Source organism: Perca fluviatilis, chromosome 13, assembly GCF_010015445.1.
Source record: "Perca fluviatilis chromosome 13, GENO_Pfluv_1.0, whole genome shotgun sequence".
NCBI classification, from domain to species: domain Eukaryota; kingdom Metazoa; phylum Chordata; class Actinopteri; order Perciformes; family Percidae; genus Perca; species Perca fluviatilis.
The window spans coordinates 23919865-23942220 of record NC_053124.1 but is presented as its reverse complement, the minus strand read 5'-3'; the positions used below and the strand labels follow the sequence as shown (position 1 = coordinate 23942220).

The 22356-nt window shown below is 38.8% G+C and overlaps 4 protein-coding genes across 9 annotated transcripts in view; 3 read left to right on the top strand and 1 right to left on the bottom strand.

Moving 5' to 3' along the window:
- The window catches only part of LOC120570710 (exostosin-1c), an 89338-nt gene extending 82240 nt beyond the window's left edge, over positions 1-7098 (bottom strand). The window contains exon 1 of one of the 2 annotated variants that reach the window (XM_039819189.1): positions 7076-7098. The gene's annotated coding sequence lies outside the window, so the exon portion shown is untranslated. Of the gene's footprint in view, positions 1-2355; positions 2469-7075 lie in introns of those variants that run through there. The other variant, XM_039819187.1, reaches the window with a different exon arrangement.
- Positions 1416-5106, top strand: LOC120570712 (probable thiopurine S-methyltransferase). 4 transcript variants are annotated; one of them, XM_039819195.1, is made up of 9 exons: positions 1416-1711; positions 2445-2570; positions 2894-2986; positions 3142-3274; positions 3534-3586; positions 3981-4055; positions 4279-4364; positions 4521-4565; positions 4743-5106. In XM_039819195.1, exons 2-9 carry the CDS (start codon positions 2473-2475, stop codon positions 4859-4861), a joined length of 702 nt encoding a protein of 233 aa, XP_039675129.1. In that variant the 5' UTR covers positions 1416-1711; positions 2445-2472; the 3' UTR covers positions 4862-5106. The 4 variants fall into 4 exon arrangements, with proteins under 4 accessions (XP_039675129.1, XP_039675127.1, XP_039675126.1 ...); XM_039819193.1 differs by having other exon boundaries at positions 1416-1800; positions 2448-2570; XM_039819192.1 differs by having other exon boundaries at positions 1416-1800.
- LOC120570711 (protein phosphatase 1 regulatory subunit 36) lies at positions 6733-16563 on the top strand. Of its 2 annotated transcripts, XM_039819190.1 has the most exons (11): positions 6733-6813; positions 7083-7153; positions 8250-8333; positions 8535-8671; positions 8935-9004; positions 9112-9210; positions 9367-9507; positions 10542-10584; positions 11228-11457; positions 12886-13086; positions 14324-16563. In XM_039819190.1, the coding sequence occupies exons 1-11, from the start codon at positions 6784-6786 to the stop codon at positions 14598-14600; spliced, it is 1383 nt and encodes a 460-aa protein (XP_039675124.1). In that variant the 5' UTR covers positions 6733-6783; the 3' UTR covers positions 14601-16563. The 2 variants fall into 2 exon arrangements, with proteins under 2 accessions (XP_039675124.1, XP_039675125.1); XM_039819191.1 differs by lacking the exons at positions 6733-6813; positions 7083-7153 and adding an exon at positions 7217-7315.
- Positions 16564-18644: 2081 nt separating this feature from the next.
- Positions 18645-22356, top strand: part of sdc2 (syndecan 2) — a 47087-nt gene continuing 43375 nt past the window's right edge. Inside the window, exon 1 of the mRNA XM_039820129.1 lies at positions 18645-19081. Coding sequence (XP_039676063.1) covers positions 19022-19081 — 60 coding nt within the window. The 5' untranslated portion in view covers positions 18645-19021. The remainder of the gene's footprint in view (positions 19082-22356) is intronic.

The window sequence follows — 22356 nt, the reverse complement described above, 5'->3', positions numbered from 1 at the left end:
CATTATTATGGTTATTTAGGGACACCGATGTTGTTTTAGCAGCTGAATTATATAAGACGAGACTTTAGGCCATAGCGATGACAATAGGCTATGTAACACATTATCACTCAAAAAGAAATTACAATTTAGTAATATGCTTCATTATTTTGGCAACAGACAAACACACACGCTTCACATATTAAGGATATGCATGGGGAGGCCCAAAGACCCAATTCGATGTTAAGAATCATAGAGGGTTGTTTTGAAATACAGTAGGCTAGCCTTTTTTTGTTATATAGGCCTATGCTACTTTGTAGCCTATTGTATTGATGTAGCTTCCAAATGCTGTGTGTGACTGCCTAAATACCACGGCTTTGTGCGTTCAATGGGGTACAACATGATGATATTAAGGGCAATAGCAGTGACGAGCGCCTCACTTCCACGGTAGAGACGGCATTTCTGAGACTCGTGCGCCGCTCTGTGTCCGGATAAAGTCATCATTTCCTTTTGTTTCACATTGCATACTTTGAAAGAATATTTTATCTCTGGATTTGTCAGCTGACGCCAGCTCAGCGCTAAACCCGAATCAAGTGTGGAGACAGGCAGAGGGGCAAGCGAGACTAATCACTGAGCAACAGCGAGGCTCTCTGAGGATTACTGACAGCTGTCACAGTCTGAATGGGGTTCCAACATGCAGAAAAGGAAAGCAAAAAAAGAGTGCATCAAGAATCAAAATGCCATAACTGATAAAAAATAATAAAATATATAAATCGTATTAAACTCTGACAATGGGAAAGAGGGCTGTATATTGTCATTAATATTATTATAGCCAACAATAAGCTTTTACATTTAAGAAGCTTGATACAAAATATGCTTGGCATTTTTGCCCGAAAAGAAAATAGGCTACTTGAATGGTTAATCGATTATCCAATTGATACTTTTCTGTCAATTGAGTAGTCTATTCATTGTTTCAGAGACAGCACTAAACTACTCTGCAATACAACAAAGTGATGAAAATGAAAAAAATATACATAGTAGTTAGTTATGACTAACCAAGCAAGTGACAATGTAGGTAGATGATAACTACAGCGTTGGGGGAAAAGTATAAAAAAAAAAAAAAAAAACAAAAAAATAAAAAAACCCTTAAAAATAAAAAAAAAAAAAAAAATGGTGGAAAAGGTATTTACTATTTAAAATGAATTAAAAGCCTAAAATTTTTTTTTTGTAGCTTTTTTTGTTTTTTTTTTACAAAAAAAAACAAAAAAAAAAAAAAATGAAGCATGTATTCAGCAGTAGGATACACTATTTTCTTTACTGGTGATCAGTGTGCTCATATAAAATAGTTGTTAGGCCCAGGGGCACTCATTTAAAAGTGAGGTAGTGTTGTTAAGTCGGATGATGGTGTCTCCCATATTTCCCATGTACCTGAATGCAGCATCAGGATCCTCCCAAACCAGAAGTAAACCAACCCGTGCGACATTTTTACTTATAATCCGCGAGTTTCATTTGGAAGGCAATGCTTTCTTACATGTCATGCTGCTTTTGCTACGGTTATCAAACCAACCACTAGCAGTGAGACAAATTTATCGCCTTACAGATTTTATCCAGGACAAAAAAAGGCCCATGTAACCGTGACTGAAACGCTTGCATGACCAACACAGAGACGGTTTAGAACCTTTGACCAACACTATATCGCTGCTGAACAAATATTAGCTGTCTTCATTCAGGAAAGGTACGCTCTTGGTTACAATTTACAAACATGCGGAATTCAGGGTTTCTTTTAAAAGTACTGTGGTTGGTTTTATGCCAGGCTGCTGCTGGGTAAGCATGGACTAGCGTGACATTGTTTTCATTACAAAAATATGATCGCTTCTGCTCATAATCTGACATATAAAATTGATTACATTCTTTATGGCATAGCAGTAAACACTAATGTATTTTCATTAGAAAATACTTCTCTTGTTATGCAAGCCGTTTGGTAATTTCCCCGTGACGTCAGACATTCATGACTCACATGACTAATAGAAACGGCTTTAATTTCAAGAATAGTTATTCCTGTGATATAATTATGCAGGCTAAAACGTGTATCCTCCAGTTTTGCCAAGTGTTTGCACATTAGATGGCACAGATTACTATATGTGTACATGACCTTAAACCTCAGTCCTGTCTGACTCTTGTGTAATTATTTACCATCAGAGTCAGATGCTCTTGGGTCAATAGGAATCCTGGTTTTGTAACCCTGCAAGCTTGCTAATTGCACTCTGAAGCCATGTCCCCCCCCCATCATAGTCTTCACATACATTTACCGTGCAGCTGTTTTATGTGTGGTTTATGTGCAGGAAGGAACGTGTGACTGTGTGAATCATGGGCACTCACCCCTGTCTGCAGCCATATAGGCCTATATGAATGCTGTTCTCTCCATTCTTTGTTTTCTCTCTGTCTCTCTGCTTCGTGTTATCCACTAGCAGTTGGGGTCAGGCGAACGTAACCAGCATGCTGGCACCGCAGGCGGATCGGGTCATGGCACTTGCAGAATGGGAGGAACGCTGGCAGGAGGACAGAATTGGTTTCCATCAGCCTCATGTACACCCGTAAATACCCCACTTTTATCTGTCTCCTTGGTGGGATAAGGAACATCAAAAGTCTTCTAAATGCATTTGCAATTTTAAAAGATTACACTAACTGTAGATACACATTCCCACTGCAGCGATCCCATAAAAATGTCAGAGAAGATGCCTTTTGAATCAATTTGAATAATTTCGTGTAAACATCACCATCTCATTCAGGGATTTTAAGTTTGATTGTTTTTTAATGGGTTAATAAGTTAGAATTGAGTGATGATGTAACCATCACTCAATATATATATATATATATATATATAGTGTTTTGCTGCCAACTGTTGTTTTTCTGACAGGATGCTGAAGAACAACATTGATAAAGTTCTTGCCGGACGGGCAGAAGTTCGCTTCTTCTTCCCTCTCTGTGGGAAAGCTGTAGATATGAAGTGGTATGAAAAAAATTACTATATCTAATTAGGAAGATCACATATAATGTTTAGTATTCAGTTATAATTTCTCCGTTCCCATTAAAAATGTATACACACCCTATAATGAAACATTTGCTCAGTGTGCCTTTAAATTCCTTTCACTGTGTGACTCCCAGGCTAGCAGACATGGGCCATTCAGTGGTGGGGGTGGAGATATCTGAAAAGGCTATAAAACAGTTCTTTGAGGAGAACAACATGACCTACAATGAGGAGCCTGTCCCTGCCATACCTGGAACAAAGGTCTTCAAGGTAGTAGCTCAAACAAAATCTGTTATTGTTGTCAAAGTTACATTGTCATGGCATGGAAAAGTTGGTTTGAAGAGCACATTGATTGACAAAAGTCCGTACTGCATAACCACACCACAGTAATGTACCTTAGACAAAAATAAAAGCATACAGGATTATCAAAAAATAGCAGCCCACATGTAGAGACAGCAGCTGGAAAAACATGTTTTTTTTTACACAGATATGGACACAATTGTTAATCCACATTGTCTATCTTCCACAGAGCTCAGAGAGAAATATCTCCCTATATCAGTGTGACCTTTACAACTTCTCCAGGTTAGTAAAGATGTACTTTTAAAGATTTTAAATTACTTCCCGAGGTGGCTAAATGTGTACTGTGCAAGTACCTCTGGGCGGAGGTATAAGGTCCCTAGGCTCAGGAGCTCCAGAGTTCAAGGCTCCTTCATTCCCAAGGCAACTGTTGCCATAAACCATGCACTATGGTCCACCTTTTATTGTTGCACTTTATACATTCTACTTTTACACTTTTTTACTCATTGCACATTGTAAACTTAATGTTTGCTATTACTTGTTGTTTATAGTGTCTTTGTTGTTGTTGTATGTACTCTACGTTTCTTCCATTATTACTATATTTTTTTTCATTGCTGCACCTAAAAATCCCTCCACAGACAAAGATTTATTGAATTAAATTCAATTTTTTTTATCACAGTTCCATTGAGGGTCAGTTTGGGGCAATTTGGGACAGGGGATCTCTAGTGGCCATCAACCCGAGAGACAGAGAAAAGTAAGATGAGTATGAACCCTTGATATTGTTTTTTAAGACTCAACATCGCAGATGAGTTTTATTTTAAAATATAATGATCATCATTTTCACAAAAAAATACACCTAATCACTCTAAAATGAACCTCTTAAAACTATTTTATTTATTAAGTTTGGTTACATTCTAGAATAAAACCATACATATGCTCCATGTTGTCTTACTACATTCTTTCTCACAATACCACAGGTATGCTGCTCTCATAATTTCTCTCATGGCCAAAGACTGCAGATACCTTTTGGACACATTGTTGTACAATCCTGAATTATATGAAGGTAACTGTCCTTGTGTCTAAAATGCCAGGCAATGTATACAGAGTCCTACACACCTGGTATTAAAACAAAAGAACATTCATTTATTTAGCAGTTTAAAATGTTTGCATAGGGTCAGTGTGAAAATAAAATATATTTCTGCTTGTATTTGTCTTTCAGGTCCTCCGTTTTTAGTGCCCAATGAGCAAGTAAACAGCCTGTTTGGTAAGTGTTGTTAAGAACAATCATGGCTGAGTGTGTTTTTGTACTATCATAAAACTATAAATCAACCACAAAATATGAACATTACAATGGTACTGTAGAAAGTGATACCTGGATACATGTTAGGCTATAGAGGCTTAGATTAATTTGCGGCTTTTAATTATGCATTTCTTTCCTCAGGGAAGAGCTGTGATATAGAACTGCTGTCGTCGCTGGATGCCCTGACAGAAAGACAGCGAGGCTGGGGGCTGGACTACCTGACCGAAAACGTACACCTCATCACTCCAAAGAGCATTTAAAAACTAACTTGCAAGTTAAGAGAGCATAGAAAAGCAGATCTTGGGCATTTTATTGCAAACCCATCTCATAGGCATTCCTTGTAATGGTTATACATCTTTTTAAAGACAATTCCATTTTGAGGGGAAATTAAGGTGCATGGAAATACAATATGAACAGTTTTAAACTCATGATTCTGCATTAGGCCTCTTAGAACTGTAAGAAAGTTTGGAATGACTGACCAAATAAAACTTATTTTGTCACAAGATGTCCATGCCTTACTGAAACCAGGTGGGAGCTGTTTTGTATCACTGACACATTTTAACAATTTAAAGTTTCTTTCATAAATTAATATAACAATTTTTAAGAAAACTTATAGAGAGTGAAACAGAATGTAGCCTACAATTCAGATATCAAAGCAAGAGGAAACATTATGCTATGATTCTCATGGGTTGACCTTGAGTCAGGGTTGGGTTTTTTTTTTTATACATTTTTTTTAAACATTTATACATAGGCCTACAGTTTTAATGGCCGTACAATTCAGACTAAATTTCATGGTATTAAGATAGATACTAAAAGTAACATGAATTGAATCCACTTAGCTTGTTTTTTTTTTTTTGTTTGAGAATATCCTGGTATGGATATGGTGTGTTTTCAAAAAAAAAGAAAAAAAAAATCAAATGCAGGTTAATAATGTATAAGATATCACAGTATTTTAATTCATCATCCCTACTTCAAACTAGGGCTGGGCAATATATTGATATTATATCGATATTGTGATATGAGACTAGACATCATCTTAGATTTTGGAAATTGTAATATGGCTTAAGTGTTGTCTTTTCCTGGTTTTAAAGGCTGCATTAAAGTAAAGTGATGTCATTTTCTGTGTTACCAGACTGTTCTAGCTCTTCTATTATTTTCACCTTTACCCACTGAGTCATTATATCCACATTACTGAAGATTATTTATCTTAAATCTCATTGTGAAGATATTTTTTATAAGCACCAATTGTCAACCGTATAATATCGCCACAATATCGACATCGAGATATTAGGACAAGAATATCGTGATATCTGATATCATATCGCCCAGTCCTACTGCAAACAGTAGAGGTTTATCTCGAAAGAAAATGTACTTCTTTGAAGAAAGTTATCAGTCTCACATATTTCATTGTAGATGCATTTCCAAAACAAAAAGCATGTAAAGTCCAGTTTAAAAACATTTTACATTAACCCTTCATAAACAAACTGTTATAAAACTCCAGTAATATGAATCCTAGTTTCGCATGTAGCCTACTACTGCGGAGTACATGAATCCTATAGAGCAGGGGCATTCAACGATTTTTAGGCCAAGGACCCCTTAACTGAAAGAGAGACGGAGCAGGGACCCCTTGCTACATATATTGTGATTTTTTTTTTTTGTATATTAAACTGGACCTACAACAACGTGTAGGGCAGCCTAAAGCCTTTACAAATACATTACCTTATGGTGCATATAATACTAAGCTTTAAAAAATTTTTTTGGAAGATGTATATATATTTTAAACCATCGAACAATAATTTGGCGGCCCCCCTGCAGCTACTCTGAGGACCCCTTAGGGGTCCCGGACTCCCTTTTGAAGATCCTTGAGTAATTTGGGATCAGGGAGGGGTAACGTTTTGCTGCAAACTGTAAAAAGAACTGCCAATGCCAATCACACATATAGAGCATATGGAAATCCATTGTATTCATCCTGTTTTACAGCTGGGATTTCTGAGAGCCCCAAGCAAAAGTAATATGTACTTTTTTTTTTAAGCAACTCTCGTAAAATTAGGAAAAGTCATGAGCTTACGTCAGCGGGGCAGCTTCTTCCAATTGGCTGTTGCCTGGATATAGGGCCTAAACACTAGCAAACGGCAAGGAGGAAGGCGCACGAGCTAACCTGTAGAAAGTTTTGTTCATAAAAATGCCGAAATATCCCGAGGAGCCGAGAAACGTAAGTTGCCACAATTGATAAGGACGAACTTCAAAAGTCTTGACGTTGTGACAAAAACGAAACGTTCGATAGAGTTTATTTAACTAATACGTTTACCGGTAACGTTAACTGTTAACTAACTAGCTAATTACTTTCCGCTGTTTGTGCTGCAATTTTACCGTTTAACCGTTTAAAATGTCAAAGTACAGTAGCTAAGTTGATAGTCAATGTTTACAACTGATCCTATAAACTTACACATCTGACATTAAAGGAATACCGTTACCTTTCAGGTGAGTGTAACGTCACCACCTTCAGGTCACTGGGTGTGGAGTGATGAAACTCGAACAGTGGAGTTTGTCAGGTGAGGCCATATGCAGTCTATGGGTGAGGCCAGCTGACCCTAATTGCACCTACTAGTCTCACGAGACTTTACGAATCCCACAATGGCCACGCCAAGACTCTCCTTTCATACTGTCTATGCTTTCAATAGCATTTATTGGCCAGGCGTCCGTGAGAACGTAAGGTAACGTAACCCCATTTGTTCAGGTCCTATCGCCTGACCAATCGGCTGTCCTAACCTTAATCACTCGAGGTGAAATGCCTAACCCCAACCAATCGAGCTGCTTCGTAGGGCGGGTCTTGGCGTGGCCATAGTGGGATTCGTAATTATGCGACCGGCAATGGTTGTTCTATGATACCGTCTATGGTTGTAACCAAGATTCAAAATTAGCACCGTCCATACTAGCCAAATGTAGGTAAAATATGCATGTGGCTGGTAGATTTGCTTCACTCACCAGCCAAAAAAAACATGGTAATCTACTGAGTGGCTGGTAAAATTTGAACATTCAATAGCCGTTTGGCTGGTGGATGGAAAAGTTAATTTTGAACCCTGGTTGTAACACTTTTTGTCTTTAACTCCCTGGCTTTTTTGTTAGAGCTCTCAAATGTACCCTTAATTGTCTACTACAAATGGGAATGCTTCCATAATATCCAACGTTATATAGCATAATTAATTAACTGATGTGTAATACAAGGAGTTCCATTGTTACAAGTTGCCCCACTACCGGGGGTAAGTTGTAACAATAGGAGCAAAGAAATAAAAATGTGATTAGACCACACCACAACTTCTAGACAACTAGATGAAATACCTTACATAAGCGACTACTCTCTAATCTAATACAAGACGTGTACAACTTCAAAAGTATCAGGAGGGCTAATCAAAATATAGACTTGGTCCAAAAAAAATACTTTCAGACTTGAAAATCAGTGTTTTGGCTGCACACTTCTTCACAGCTATGAAATTTCACATCCAAGGTCAGGAAGGAAGTGGTCATACATGAAAATGATCTGAAGACTCTAAAGTCATCCCTTCTTGGTGAAAGTGGTTTTATAACCATCCCTTTTGTTACAACCAACCCTGATCTCCCCATATAGCAAACATCTTCCCTCTCTTGTAGTTCTCGTCCAACAGAGGAGGGTGTTTTGAGGAAAAGGAGGCAAAGCAATGTCAATTTCAACGATCTTCAGCAGCGATCAGAATGGTAGGTCTGGGTCAACAAGCAGCTATCGGTCTTTAAATATACATGTGCTCACATTATTCAACTGTGTTTATGATTATTCGATAGGCAGAAGTAACATAGCACTGTAATCACCAACCTTTTTTTTTGTAATTGCACACAATGTTTTGCTCCTCACACTCACAGACTAACCTGCGCACATGTTCATCACTGCTGATTCCTCAGGTTGGCTGAGATCTGCACAATGAACAGCAGAGGGCGCCAAAGCATTAGAAAGAGCCTGAGCCCTGCGCATCTGAAAGCTTATAGGGCCTCAGTGATGAAGAGGCGAGGGGACCGCATCAGCATTGATGATGTTAAACGCAAGTGTCAATGAACTCAAAACAATAATACTGCATGACCTCCAAAGATTGAGGTTTTTGGACAACCAAAATATGACTTCTATTTCCTAGTGATTGCTTTGTCAAAATTAAAATCGATCCATGGATGATCAATCTTCATACCATATCATAACTTTGCTCTTCTGAAATGGTGGTAGCATTTTGCCAAATAATGACATATTTTTATACCCACTGAGTGCTAGATGACCTTTGACCCTGTTCTGACAAAGCTCTCTGTGTTGCAGAGGTTGCCGTCAGTTTGCTACAGGAGAATTACTCACTTCCCATTCCATTCTGCTTCTTGGCTGTATTGAAGTAAGCAAAACAAAGACATGACTTTATACATGCACACAGTTTCCATTGTTGTACATTGTACAACAAGATAAGCCATGCATACATTAAAATTGCTTGTCTGTGTCCAGGAGTAAAGAGCTTGATGAAGTCCTGACTACCCTTCTCCTTTACCTGTCTTGTTTCTTTGAACACAAGTGTCTGGAGAATACACCTAAGTCTTTAATGGCGTAAGTATAAGTGTCGTCTGTTGTTGTATATGTTGCCATTATAATGTTGTGGTATTTGTTATCACAGTTACTATCTGTGTTTCCTCCCCTTCCTCTTCTTCCAATCCTCTTCTGTGCTGTATTTCTACACTTTTCTCTTTCTAACCAACCTGCCAGTGTAGACATCATCACAGAGCACAATATAATGGCAGAGGCTTTGGCCAAAAAGGAAATGGCACAAAAGAAGCTGGCTGTCTGCTACTTCAGCCTAATCATGGACCTGGAAATGCAACAGCATCAACGCACATCATTTCACAAGTGAGTATTTTTTCAGATTCAGAACAGACAGACATAAAAAGTGCTTTTCCTTCTGCAATATTTTCCCTCAGTTGTATATTTGCCAGGATGGAGATTTCATGTATGCTGAAAATCACAAACATGGGCAGGATTTATAGATTAGGTCCATTCTGGGAATTCAGGGAAATCTTATGATATGAATGATTTGAAGTGTTGTGATCATCTAAATGGGATAAGGCACAAAAGCCATCACCAAAACTCTGCTGTCATTCTAGCCCAAAGTAAGATCTGCAAGGAACTATCTCATACTCTCTCTGTTTTGCAAAGTTGTATGGACTTTCCTATTAGCAAGAAAGGAGAAACCTCTGATATTCACATACTAAGCCATTGTACTGTACGTCACATCAGCAGCCTCAGTTAGACAAATAAAATAGTTATCTTAACAGTGTCTTTAGTACCACATTTCTGCTTTGTGCTTCCCAAGAGTGTTTTCTTATCTTGATAAAGATGAGGGACGGTAAAAAAAGAGGGACCTTAACCTTAGACACTCATATGTTTGCACTATGACTCGTACTATGGTACTACTCAGGTACTATGCATCTTTTGTAGTAGTAAATTGAGCTGCAAACCAGATATCATGCTGGGTTCTTTCATTAGTTTTTGGACTAATGGCTTTATTATATTTATTAATATGTTTTTTTTATGACTCTTGCCATTCTTTTTATTATTTCTTTTGTTTCTTGATTTGCTGACTCATTTGATCAAGTGTGGGCATGGTTTATTGTACACTGGTTGTGCGGTTGTATCTCAGGTCTGACTTTAAAGTGTTGTTCTTTGTTCTAAGGTCTTTCTTGAAAATGTTTTGCTCTCAATAATGTTATGCACTGTTGAAATATAGCTATAATATATCTGCTCAGAGTGTAGTCATACAGCAAACAGATTATTGACCTAAATGTTAGACCCAGTGCTAAAATTATCATGTCATCCACAAATAGAAGTCAACTAATCACAGTTTGCCACAACATACCAAGCGCTTACTGTATGTGTTTTTACAGGGGCTGGATGTTGTCAAACAACACAGAATGGCTGCTGCACGCGGTAGGTGCAATTTGAATCCTATATTCTGCTATAAATACTAATCACCTTAGTACACTTACTTAACAATCCCCTCAATGTGATACATTTGACTCGTAACTGACCTTACATGTTTTTCCTTGCTAAACCAGCATATTGAAACATATGAAACTGTATTACCTCATCTGCACACAAAAAGTGAAGCCTTCAGCTGGTCAGAGTGAAGGCCGGTTCACCATCTGTGAATACAGACGGCAGCGAGCAGAACAGAACGACAGTGAGTGCTAGTTATGCCTGGTGGCCTTAATGAATTAGTTAGTGAGAGGAGATGTTGACTTAACACAGGTGCTTTGCTTTGACAGGCTCTCCCCAGTATTTAGCCAGGTGGGTGGACAGGGAGAGAAATGTCACGCTAACCGCAGCAGCTTATTGCCTGCTCTGTATGTGACCTTCTTTGGATAGAAAAAGCTGTTGTGACCTTTTTTAAAAACACAGAAGATTAAATGGCCAAAAGAAAGACAGCAACTAGAATATTCATTTAATGAATCCTTGAACAAAATGGACAAATGCCTTAACTATTGAATTAAGGAAATAATTGATTTAAGTATAAATAACCCCAAGTGACACTCTTTTCTCCTCCTTTTTTCCCCTCATCCTCTGTTTCTAGTGCTTGTACAGCTTCTTCTGCTATGTGGCGTGGGTGACGTTTGGCAGGAAGGACCTGAGGGACATCCAAGAGGAAGTGGGGCGTCTTTTGTACTCCGACACCTTCAACACGGCAGTGAGGAACAGGACTGATGGTGACGCAGGCATGATCTTCACTACTGTTAATGGTTCAGTGAAGACGGGAGAAGCTGACCCCAAGGTGACGGGATGTAATAGCACATTCAAGCACAGGTACGTTAAAGTGAAGTAAAGGTTGGGCTGATACCCTCACTAACACTGTACATGTATTTTAAAAGTAGACCTAACTATTTAGGGTCTTATATCTGTGAACCTATACTATACTTTATTTATTGCCCATGAGGAAATTCTCCCCCTACAGGGCCAGTGAGAGAGGGTAAGATACAATATACTGTAGTATAATGGCCCTCTGGAGCAAAGTTTCAGTAGTGGTCAATCTTTGAAGGCAGTCACATCTCATCAACTTTTGTGAGTACTTGCTTTCCCTCTCTTTTACTGTCATTAAAAACTAAATTCAGTGACAAATTCAAGTTCATGTTTGTTGAACTCTCAACAAGCATTTGGCCAATATAAAACACTGCTTTCTGTGAAATGCTAAACTAAATGCTACACTGTGTTCATCAGCTAGTTGTTAACTTTGACGTTTGGTGCCGGACAGGTTGCACAGAGTGGTTAAACAGCTAACTAATATTATATATTGCCTAACCATAAATATGTTTAACCAGTCTGACCCTAATTCGACATTTTATGGAGTAAATAACTGCTCCGGCAGTAAAGATGTCTGTGTTTGATGGATGTCAAGTCAGACCTCTAACTGGAATATGATGATTGATGTAGACAGATTCATACCTTTTTTTTCGATAGGAAAACTGAAGAATACTGTTCGACAGCCTGTTTTATGTTGCTTTGCTGTGTCTGATGCAAGATTGGCAGTTGTGTAAGCTGTTAGCCGCCCAGTGCTCTTTCCTGCTGTCAGGTTGAGACCAAACAATCAAAAGCTGGGCTCGAAACCTGCTCTCCTCCTGAGGGTGGATATACACTACACAACACGATGTGGAGTAGAGTCATCACTGCTTCCAGCTGTCTTGCAGACATTAAAAAGATGATAAAAAAACAAACAATACACTACATATTTTGTTTATTTGTTCTGGAATAACACCTGCATATTGCGAATTTGGCTGCCATAGCAGCTTTCCTGATTAATTAGTTCTGGATATTTAAGTTTCCACCATGAGTACTATAGGTATGTATGACACAATGGAATATGTTGTATCCTTTTCAAAATGCTTATGCAGCTGTTGTCCGTGTGTGAATGGACTACTGTAAAGACAGAGTATTATAAGACTTTTAGACTCTAGTATTATACAATTTGGTTTAATTAACGCTGTAAAAAATGTACAGTGAAAGTTCATAAGTTTGTTCTCTTATTTTACACTACCAGTCGAGTAAGTGAAATGTATTAGAGAAAAATTCTTACACACTCGTGCATGACTTGTACACACTCTTGCATTAACACATTTGCCTTCTGTTCACGCCAATATATCATTTTTTTACATTTGCATGTTTCCCTAGGGTGTTTTAATATACGATAAATTCCAAAAAACATTTTGGCCCTGCTCTGTGATCTGACTTTTACCCCAGAACGTCCCAGAGGCGTCCAGCCCTCAGCAGTATACTTAATCAGCGATCCCCACTGATGGTATCTCTGCTGCCCTCGCCCAAAGAACGGTCACCCCATCTGTTCCTCAGCAGCCGGGCCGGGAGGCCGAGCCCGCTGCAGGCCGAGCACTGTGACACCAAGGCCCTGACGGAGGAGCTCAACCAGCAGCTGGCCAGTGTCAGGTGGTGTAAAACATCATAGAATATGTCACATATAACACTCAGCAGAGTGGGATTTGTTTTGAGGGTTTCGAGGGTATGATGTATCTGTTTCACGACTGCCATACCCAAAATAACAGGTACTGCTATGTGCACGATGATGTCAGACAAACAGTCAAGGACATAAAGGGATTTGTGACCGCTAGGGGCCCAGCATATTTATAAAAAGAAAAACTCACGGAAACACACCACTGACAAACTCTTGGCTTCTAAAGTGCTTATTGCTAACTTGATAGCAAATAGTTATCCACTTTGTCATCCAACTGACACAGAGCCACGTGAGGATCTTATTGGTGTCATGTTTTTGGCATTTTAGTTCTCATTTGGTCCACCAATTCCTAAGAAATCTATATTTATGGTCAGAACTTGATTGCTGGAAGGGGATGCCTATGGTTTTATTACAAATGTGGGGGGTTGATGAGAGCCATAAGAATCTGTCATACTATCTCAGCATGTATGTGTGCATGAAAAACCCAAACCATACGCTCCATAAAGCTGCAGGGTTATTTACATTGGGTCAGGTACTGCAGTGACCCTTTGCTGCATTAGATGTCATTTGTCATTTGATTCTGTGTTCATGAAAACATGTAGTGAAGCTTAAAAGATTTGTTTGAATGTTGCTAATAATTAGTTTAAAGGACATTTAGCTGTAATGAGCTGTTTTTTTTTTTTTTTACTTTGATAAGAAACCTTTCAGTTTTTTTCCTGACAGTTTTGTTTCAATGTCTTAGATATTAATAAGTAGTTTGAAACTGAACACTGTTGTGATTATGTGCAGTAACGGCGACTCTCCATGACTCTATTATTAGTTTTTCCCAGGGGTCATATTGTGTTAAAGAATGCTCTGCTGGTTTTAACCAAATAATCTCATATGGAATGGGATTCTTTATTGGCATCTAAGAAGATTTTTATTTTTTAAAGATTTTTTTTTGGGGCTTTTTCCCTTTATTTTTTTTGAAAGTGGATAGATATGAAAGGGGGAGAGAGATGGTGGCAAAGGGCAGCAGGTCGGATTCGAACCCTGCGCCGCTGCAGGCCACCCCATCTAAGCAGATGTTTAATCAACTGAAAGAGTTGAATGATTTATAGACTCATACTTTTCACATAAGTATGTAATTATATTGTGTTTATTTCATGTGTGTTTTTGTGCTAAGATAGCACAGAAAAAAATGACTTGGGTTTTCTTTCTTTCTCATATCAGCTTTGGGATTCTTGGCAAGCCATTGAGACAGTTCAGCCGCAGTACCCTGATTCCCTATGGTGATCCGAAAAACAAGAGAGATGAGGATGATGACCATGAACCAGGAAGTGATGTTAATCCCAAGAATGAGGATAATCGTGGCATCCACGTTCGAGGTAGCAGGTCATCCTTAATGGGACCCAAATCACCGGCCCTTGACAGATATGGCAGCCCCACCCACATTAACAGCAGAAACTCTGCAGCTACTGTCGAGGCAGTGACCTCAGATACTGAATGATGTGTATGTGTGAAAGTGGCAGAATGTTTTGAGTGTGGGTGTGCATTTTCATTGGCATAATGTGCATGTGTATGGCCTTCCAATCGCATTCTTCAGCACAGCCCACAGGGTAAAAAACAGAGAGAAAGACTCAGGTAGGAGCTGAGTTTTCATTCTATCTTGCACATGTGTGCCTCATTTTCAGAAGCACCTCCCTGGGCAGTCATCACACACACACACACACACACACACACACACACACACACACACACACAAACCATATTGGCTTCTGAATTTAAATCAGTTTCTTATTTGCCAGCTGGTGGTGCTGTTTAATATAATGAAATCCATAACAACTTTGATTGTCTGCACTTCCCATAGAGTCTGAAATACATTCAATTCTCATATGAAAATGAAGGAAGTCCAGCACATTGCATGCATAGTTCACGTTGGATATATATTTGGGAAATCAAATCATACAGTATACACAAAGTTTATTTGTCATCCCAATCAGTGTTCACCTTTTTATATTTAGATCACTGAAGGCTTCCTTTTAGACCATCATTCTGTGTCCTTGTGCTGCACCACAACAGGCTGACAATAACATCTAAAACACACACACACACACACACGCACACACACACACACACACACACACACACACACACACACACACACACACACACACACACACACACACACACACACACACACACACACACACACACACACACACACACACACACACACACACACACACACACACACACCACTCTCTGGCCAGGCTTGGAAGCAGTAGGGGCTTTGCCTTCACCCTAATTGGCTGTATAATCTGGGACACCAGGAGAAGAGTTAAGCCCTCTGAGTATGCCTAGGAATCCTCTGCATTAGGGTGGGGGATGGGTCACAAGATATATTCTAAATTAGTTTAAAAAAATGTAGAGTGTTCCTGGTTTAAATTTACATTTAGTTTTACTGTTTGTTTTTATTGAGGTAATTGAAGATGAACACTTTGATGAGGACAAAGATCAAATGAGACTTGTTACTTTCTCCCCTCTTCTGCGGTCTTGTCTTCATCCCCTGATGGCTACTTTCACTTTGCCTCACACATTAGTTAACTGGTCATGTTCACTGGCCTGAATAATCAAAGAGGTGCTTCACTGGGGAGCAGAGACTATATCTGTTTTAATATAAATTACAGCAAAGGGCTGGATGTAATCTTAACTACTGCCTTAAAGAAATTGTTCAACGTTTCTAGAAATACGCGCATTACTTTCTTTTTCTTGCATAGAATTCGGTGAGAAAATCGATACCACTCACAAGTCTGTATGGTACATATGTAGCTGCGACCGATTAGCTTAGTTAGACTGAAAACAGCTATCCTGGCTCTGTCCAAAAGTAACAAAATCAGCATATCAGCACTTCTAAAGATCAATTATTATCATATTATATCTTATTTGGTAATCTGTACAAAAACCACAGTGAAAAAACGTCAATTTGCAGTTTTACGGGGGGCCTTTGTGCCAGACTTGTTGGCCAGAACCACTTCCCAAGCAACCAGCGGGGCAATTACTGGTCAGGACTAAGAAAAGGTCCCGCACATAATCCCTCATATACAAATATAACATGTGTAGTGAGCTTCAAAACTGCTGCTAGTAGGTGGATTTTATTACCTTTGGACAGAGCCAGGCTAGCTGACTCCAGATGTTTTCAGTCTTAATGCTAAGCTAATCACTACATAATCTAACGGCTACATATTTACAGAACAAATGTGAGAGTGGCATTTATCTTCTTATCTAACTCTCGGCAGGAAAGCAATTAAGCATATTTCCCAGACTGTTGAAACAGTACTTTTAACCATATAGAGTTACCTATTAGATACCTCAGTATTTAAAATTGTGTGACTTCTAGTTGGATTGTCTCCCATCATCAGTGGTGTAAAGAGTTATCTCTCGAAAAAATAAAATGTACTTGTCTCTTTCTCAGTAAATGCATCAGGATTCAATTCTAGCAAACTCTCAAAATATTAATTGCTGGGTTTCAAAACATTACAGAAAAGTAACAAAATCAGACGGTGTAATTATCCATTGATTGCACTCCCTCTTTGCAGTGAAAATCACAATTCAACAACATATCATTTAAACTGAAATTATTTAAAGTGCCATTTAAAAAAATTTAATTCATTTGGATTTTAAACTAAAAGTGAATACCAGCCAAATCTCCACATAAAAGCTGGACCATCTTGATTCATTGCATACATAATATTCTTATTAATCAGTCAGAATCATTCATGTTGCCTCAAAATTCCTAAACGTTCTTTTTTTTCAGCAGTGGCACTAATTAGTCAAGCTTTCAGATTTGGCTGTGACTCACACATCTCTTTCCATCTGAGTGTTAAAGGTTCATGAGTTAAACCATGTCAAGTGTGTGATATTATGTGTTGGAACTCAGCAGTTCAGTTTGTGTTTTCAAATGAGAATATATATTCTCATTTCAGCCAAATTATTATAGATACATGTAAGAATTTGGGATAGCACCACCAATTCACACATACCTCTCTACTACAGTCTGTGTTACACATTTATACGGTAGGTCTCTGGTCTCTGTGTTTGAAGGAAGTCGCCTTATGCATTATGCGTAGCTAAGATGGTGCCTAAGGAATTTAGTTTGGCAGTACATGTGATCAGGGGAGTTGTAGGGTTTAATGTGCACAAAGGGCAGACTGTTATCGGGTGGGATTAGTGGTTTTCAAAAGGTTTTGGGAAAATGCTGTTCCCGCTGGTATGAATGGATTTTAGTGATCTACAAATTTCACTGTGAGGTGGATGATTGTGCTGGCAAGCTTGTCATCAGTAGACCATTTGAAGGCTGGAAAAATTGCACCTTTTTTTTTTTTTTTTTAATTAATTGAATAATTACAAAATTACCTTTCAAATCATGCATTAGTTGCACTAATGACTAGTTGACTGTGAAGCAAATGGATATGTGTTCATGCTTACAGCCTTTTTTATATAGATTTTGCACACAGCTTTATAAAGAAAACGGGATTCCTAAGAGAGAGGGACATTTAACTTCTGACTAATCGGTTTCTTTGAGCTGCTACAACAAAAGAGAGGAAACTATGAGGTAGAAGTTTCTAGCTTGCTAATAGTGTTACAGAAGATTTAGATTACTTTATTGTCCATATATTTGCCTAAAATAGAAAATTGTATTTGGCACTGGCATATAAAACAACACACACACACCATAAACAACAATACTCAACATATACAACAACAATACATAATTGTGCATCTTAAAATATTAAAGTGACCAAGTGGCATGCTTCCCCTCGCATGTAAATCCACCAAAATATCACAGAAATGCAGATTTTAACAATAAATAAATGTGTTGAAATTTGACAAGAAAAGAAAAACAAATACATTTAAATAAGAATGCAGGTACTCAACCCTCTTTTTCAAGCAACGCTTTTTGAATGATGAAGATGATGGGGGGAGTTATTCATTTATACCAGCAGGGGGAGACTTTGCCCATAAATGGCTGAACTCAGTTGGACGGGGGGTGGTGGTCATAAAACAAACCGATGTAACTATTTCAGTGTTCAACTCCATCTTAATTGTGTAGTGTATGTCTAACAGGATGGTGTGTGTATTTATATTCATATATAAAGACTAGTGCATTGATTTCATGACATGCCTAAATACAGCAGCAACGAACGACTAATCAGATGTGTTCATAAGTAGCTGCATAATAGACACGAGACTTGATTGGAATTTAGTGCAGTGGCTGAGTGGAATCCTCATTAGGGCGCAATTAATGATCGTTATCTAGATGTGGAGATAAATGGCTCAATTAGTCTGTTTTTCGACCTCCCCAGCAGAAGAAAAAAAATACAAAATGATAGTTATTTCTATAATGACTTACGGCACGTCAGTACAAAACATAACTGGTTGGTTGTGATTATCGTGTAATTCCTTTTTGGCTACTTCGTCGCAAGTTCTCCCTCGGTCTCGCGGTGACATGGCCGAAAAGAGCGCACGCACTCACCAGAGCGTCAGTCGTGCTCGTGCTTAAAGCTTTGTCCTCGTTATTTCAAGTGAGCGCTGAGGGGGAGAGGAGAGCGAGCTAGGTGTCTCGTGCGGATTTCACTGACACAAGGCGCACGGAGGACTTTGCAATTAAACTGTGCTTATTTGTACATAGTTTTTGTCAGATTTACACAGAAAAGAAAGAGAGAGAGAAAAAGAAGTGCCTGGAGAGAAGGGGGGGAGGAATAACCTAAACGCAACACGTATCCGGTGGGATCTCACTCCTGAGAGAAGCGGCAGGAGTTGGAGCGAAGGGTGCAAGGAAAGCGAAAGGGCGAAAGAAGAAGAAGAAGAAGAGGGGAAAGATTTGACATTTCGCTCGTAACAACGCGTTTGAATTAATAAAGAGGAATAATGAGAAACGTTTGGATAATTTTGACCCTCGGGCTGACCGTCTTCCTCTCCGGGGAAAGGGTAAGTTTCTGGAAAGCTAACTTAAAACGGGGTAATAGCTGTGGGGGAGAAAGGCAACTTGGGTCCGCGGACGACGGACCACCAGCTGCTGCTTTCTGCACTTTGTCTGAGAAAACCCTCGGAGCATTTGTTGATTTTCAAGTGTGTTTTCCTCTTATGTTCAAAACACTGCTATGATATGATGGAATAAACGTAAATGAGAAACGTTTTATTTGTACTTTGCCGAGAAGTCGGACTGTTTCTCCATTGAATCGTTGTGCCTGAGAACCAAGCAGACTGACCCATTGCTGCCACTTTGCACAATACTCAGTCTATAATAATTTTATTTAAATCATATTAGATACTGAAATATGCATGACGAGCTCAAATGGAGCCTGTAGAGGTCAATGTGCTTCTCCGTAGCCTACTTGCCTGTAGGTGTTCAGCTTGTTTTTTTTCGTAACATGGAGCTATACTTTAAAGGGATCTCAACCTATGTGGATAAAGTTTATTCAACGAGCTTTTATCTGTTGCTTAAACATCTCTTTCAAAGCTATGCATTATTTGCATAACCACTAAAGACCCATTTTAGAGGGACGCTTTAAAAATATCACGTGAACCGGTGACCAGTAGACTAGCCTACTGTATATGCCTTTTAGAAATGAAGGATATGATAAACACATTGACTATTAGGGAACACAGAGAGCCTCTATATGAGCATTCTAGCTGTATTGCAGTGATTATTTTTTTGATTCATAAGACTGCTGTGGACAGGTCCCTTCTCATTGAAATGCATTCAATATTGAGTAGTAAATGTCATTATTATTATTATTATTATTATTATTATTATTATTATTATTATTATTGGACAGACAAACTGTTGTTTTCTTCTTCCTTTTGGTGACAAGGATTGAATGGTTGTGACATTTAGTTAATGTGGTTCATTTGAGCAATATCCTAACTTGTATTCTCAATGCATCTTTTCCCCTTTTGTATTATCAGCCTAGTTTTAAACCCACACATTGCTGTTGTTTCCTTGATCCAGTTTCAGGTTCAAGTCAGTGTAGTGCCTAACTGAGTGTGTGCATCACCCTGCAAATCAGCCGGTCTGTTGGAATGACAAATTTTGGCACTTTCATGTGCAGCCTCTGTCATTATTGTCCCCTCCTGTTGTTTCTCTGTGGGTTGTGACTTGTCGCTTGGCGCAGTGCCTCCTCCTCTATGAGAGCAGCTGATTAGCTGATTCAGACACTGTTGTTTTAATGACTCATTGTTTTGCACTAGGCCACCCTAAGAGTACTTATTTTTATTTATTTATTTTAACATGTTTTTGATGATCTTTTTTTTTTTTTACACCAGAGCTGTGTAACTGTACACAACAATTAGGTTTGTTATTGAACTTTGATTTCTTATCATCATCATCATCATCATCATCATCATCATCATCATCATCATGCATATCATGTTTATACAATGGTCCAATATACACAAAGTGCCCATAAAATGGGAAATATAAGAGGACAGTACTTGTACTCCAGTGTCCACAACAATACAAAGTCTCGCCAAGGGAGCACTTTTTGCAGTACTACATTGGATTGCAGTGCAATTATACATAATATCCCAATCACCAAATCCACCAATATGAGATAACCCATTACAAAAATATGGCAGGATTGGCATGCTTGACCATAAACATCTAAATCTAAAAACACAGACAAACCACACACACACACACACGCACACGCACACACTTTAACCTGATCAATATCCACCTCCCCATTTTCTATGTCCCCTGAAGGCCTCAGTGGAACTTGACACGTGACATTGATTCTCAATATTGGCACTGGTGTTGACAAGTGGTTGATAACCTGCTTTAGGCACATACATTATGTCTGTGTTTTAATTACCCCATCACATCACATGGGTACAGTATAACACTCGGCTGCTATTAATAAACATTCAGATAAAACTCACTGCTCCTGGCTTAAGGAAAAAAACAACGTCTGTGATTTTGTCTAGAAACCATTTATGATTAGGGTTGGGTATTGTTTTTTTTTTTTTTCGTTACCGGTGCTAAAATGATACTTTTAAAACTGTGGCGGTGCCTGAACCAATATATATATATATATATATATATATATATATATATATATATATATATATATATATATATATATATATATATATATAATATAAAAAAAGGAGCACAAAAACGACAGTTGGCGACATTAATGAACGGCTTGTTTATTGCTAAGGCCATATGGTTAAATTTAAATGATTGATTAATAATGTAGCCTAATAACAATAACTTACAATGAATTAATTCACCAGTAAATTGTTGGTGAACGACAAAAACAAGCACCAGATGGGAAAAGGGTATTTTACAATGACTATGAATGCATCATAAGGCTGGTGAGTTTCAAGTAAACGCACCGTCTGCGTTGTTTTTCCGACTACGGCAGCTGCAGACTGTTACATCCTGATGTTGGAATCCTCTACAGGGAAATAGTCACACTTTACACCGCTTAACGTAAGCTGTCAGCATTTTAACCATTGTGTTTAATCCAGCTACTAGCTTACGGTAACGTAGCGTCCTGTGCGGCGATGCTTCTGGAAAAAAAAAAAAAAAAAAAAAGTCGGGCACCGCAATTTTCGTTCTTATTCGGTCTCGTTACTACTGTTTATGTCGGAGACGGTGCCCTATTGGCACCGCGTTTCAGTACCCAACCCTATTTATGATGCTTGTTTCCTTTTTTTGTTTGCTTGCCTGCTCATCATCTTACTTAGCAAGTAATGGTTTGACAGTAATGCAACATGTGAGATCTCTGCACATGTTGAAGGAAAATACTGTTTTGCAGAATGCAAAGCACAGTGGAGCCATGCTGCTGTGTTGTTATCACATCTCTAGATGAGGTCAACATATTGAATGTTGGACTGCAACAGTCTGCTCTCTTTTCTCACATTTTCCACTCCTCTCCTTTTCAAGAACTTTTGTGAACGAGGAGGAAGAGTTTGGCTGGGCTCAGCCAGGCTGTATATGCTCGGCCCACCCCGTCGTGTTTCGGTGCACGCCACTCACCAGATGTTGTGGTCTGTAATTTGTGTCATGTTTTGGTGGGAAGCGTGGGTGTTGTTCACCTCCCTTTACATCTGTGATTTACAAGGGGGGTTCTGAGTGCTGTCTCGCACTCTGATGCTGGACTCAAAAGAATCACTTCAGAGGAGGGCGGGTTTGGTGTGAGCCTGGCTTCTAAGGATGGTTTGAGAGGGGGAAATGGGAGGATGGAGGAGAAACC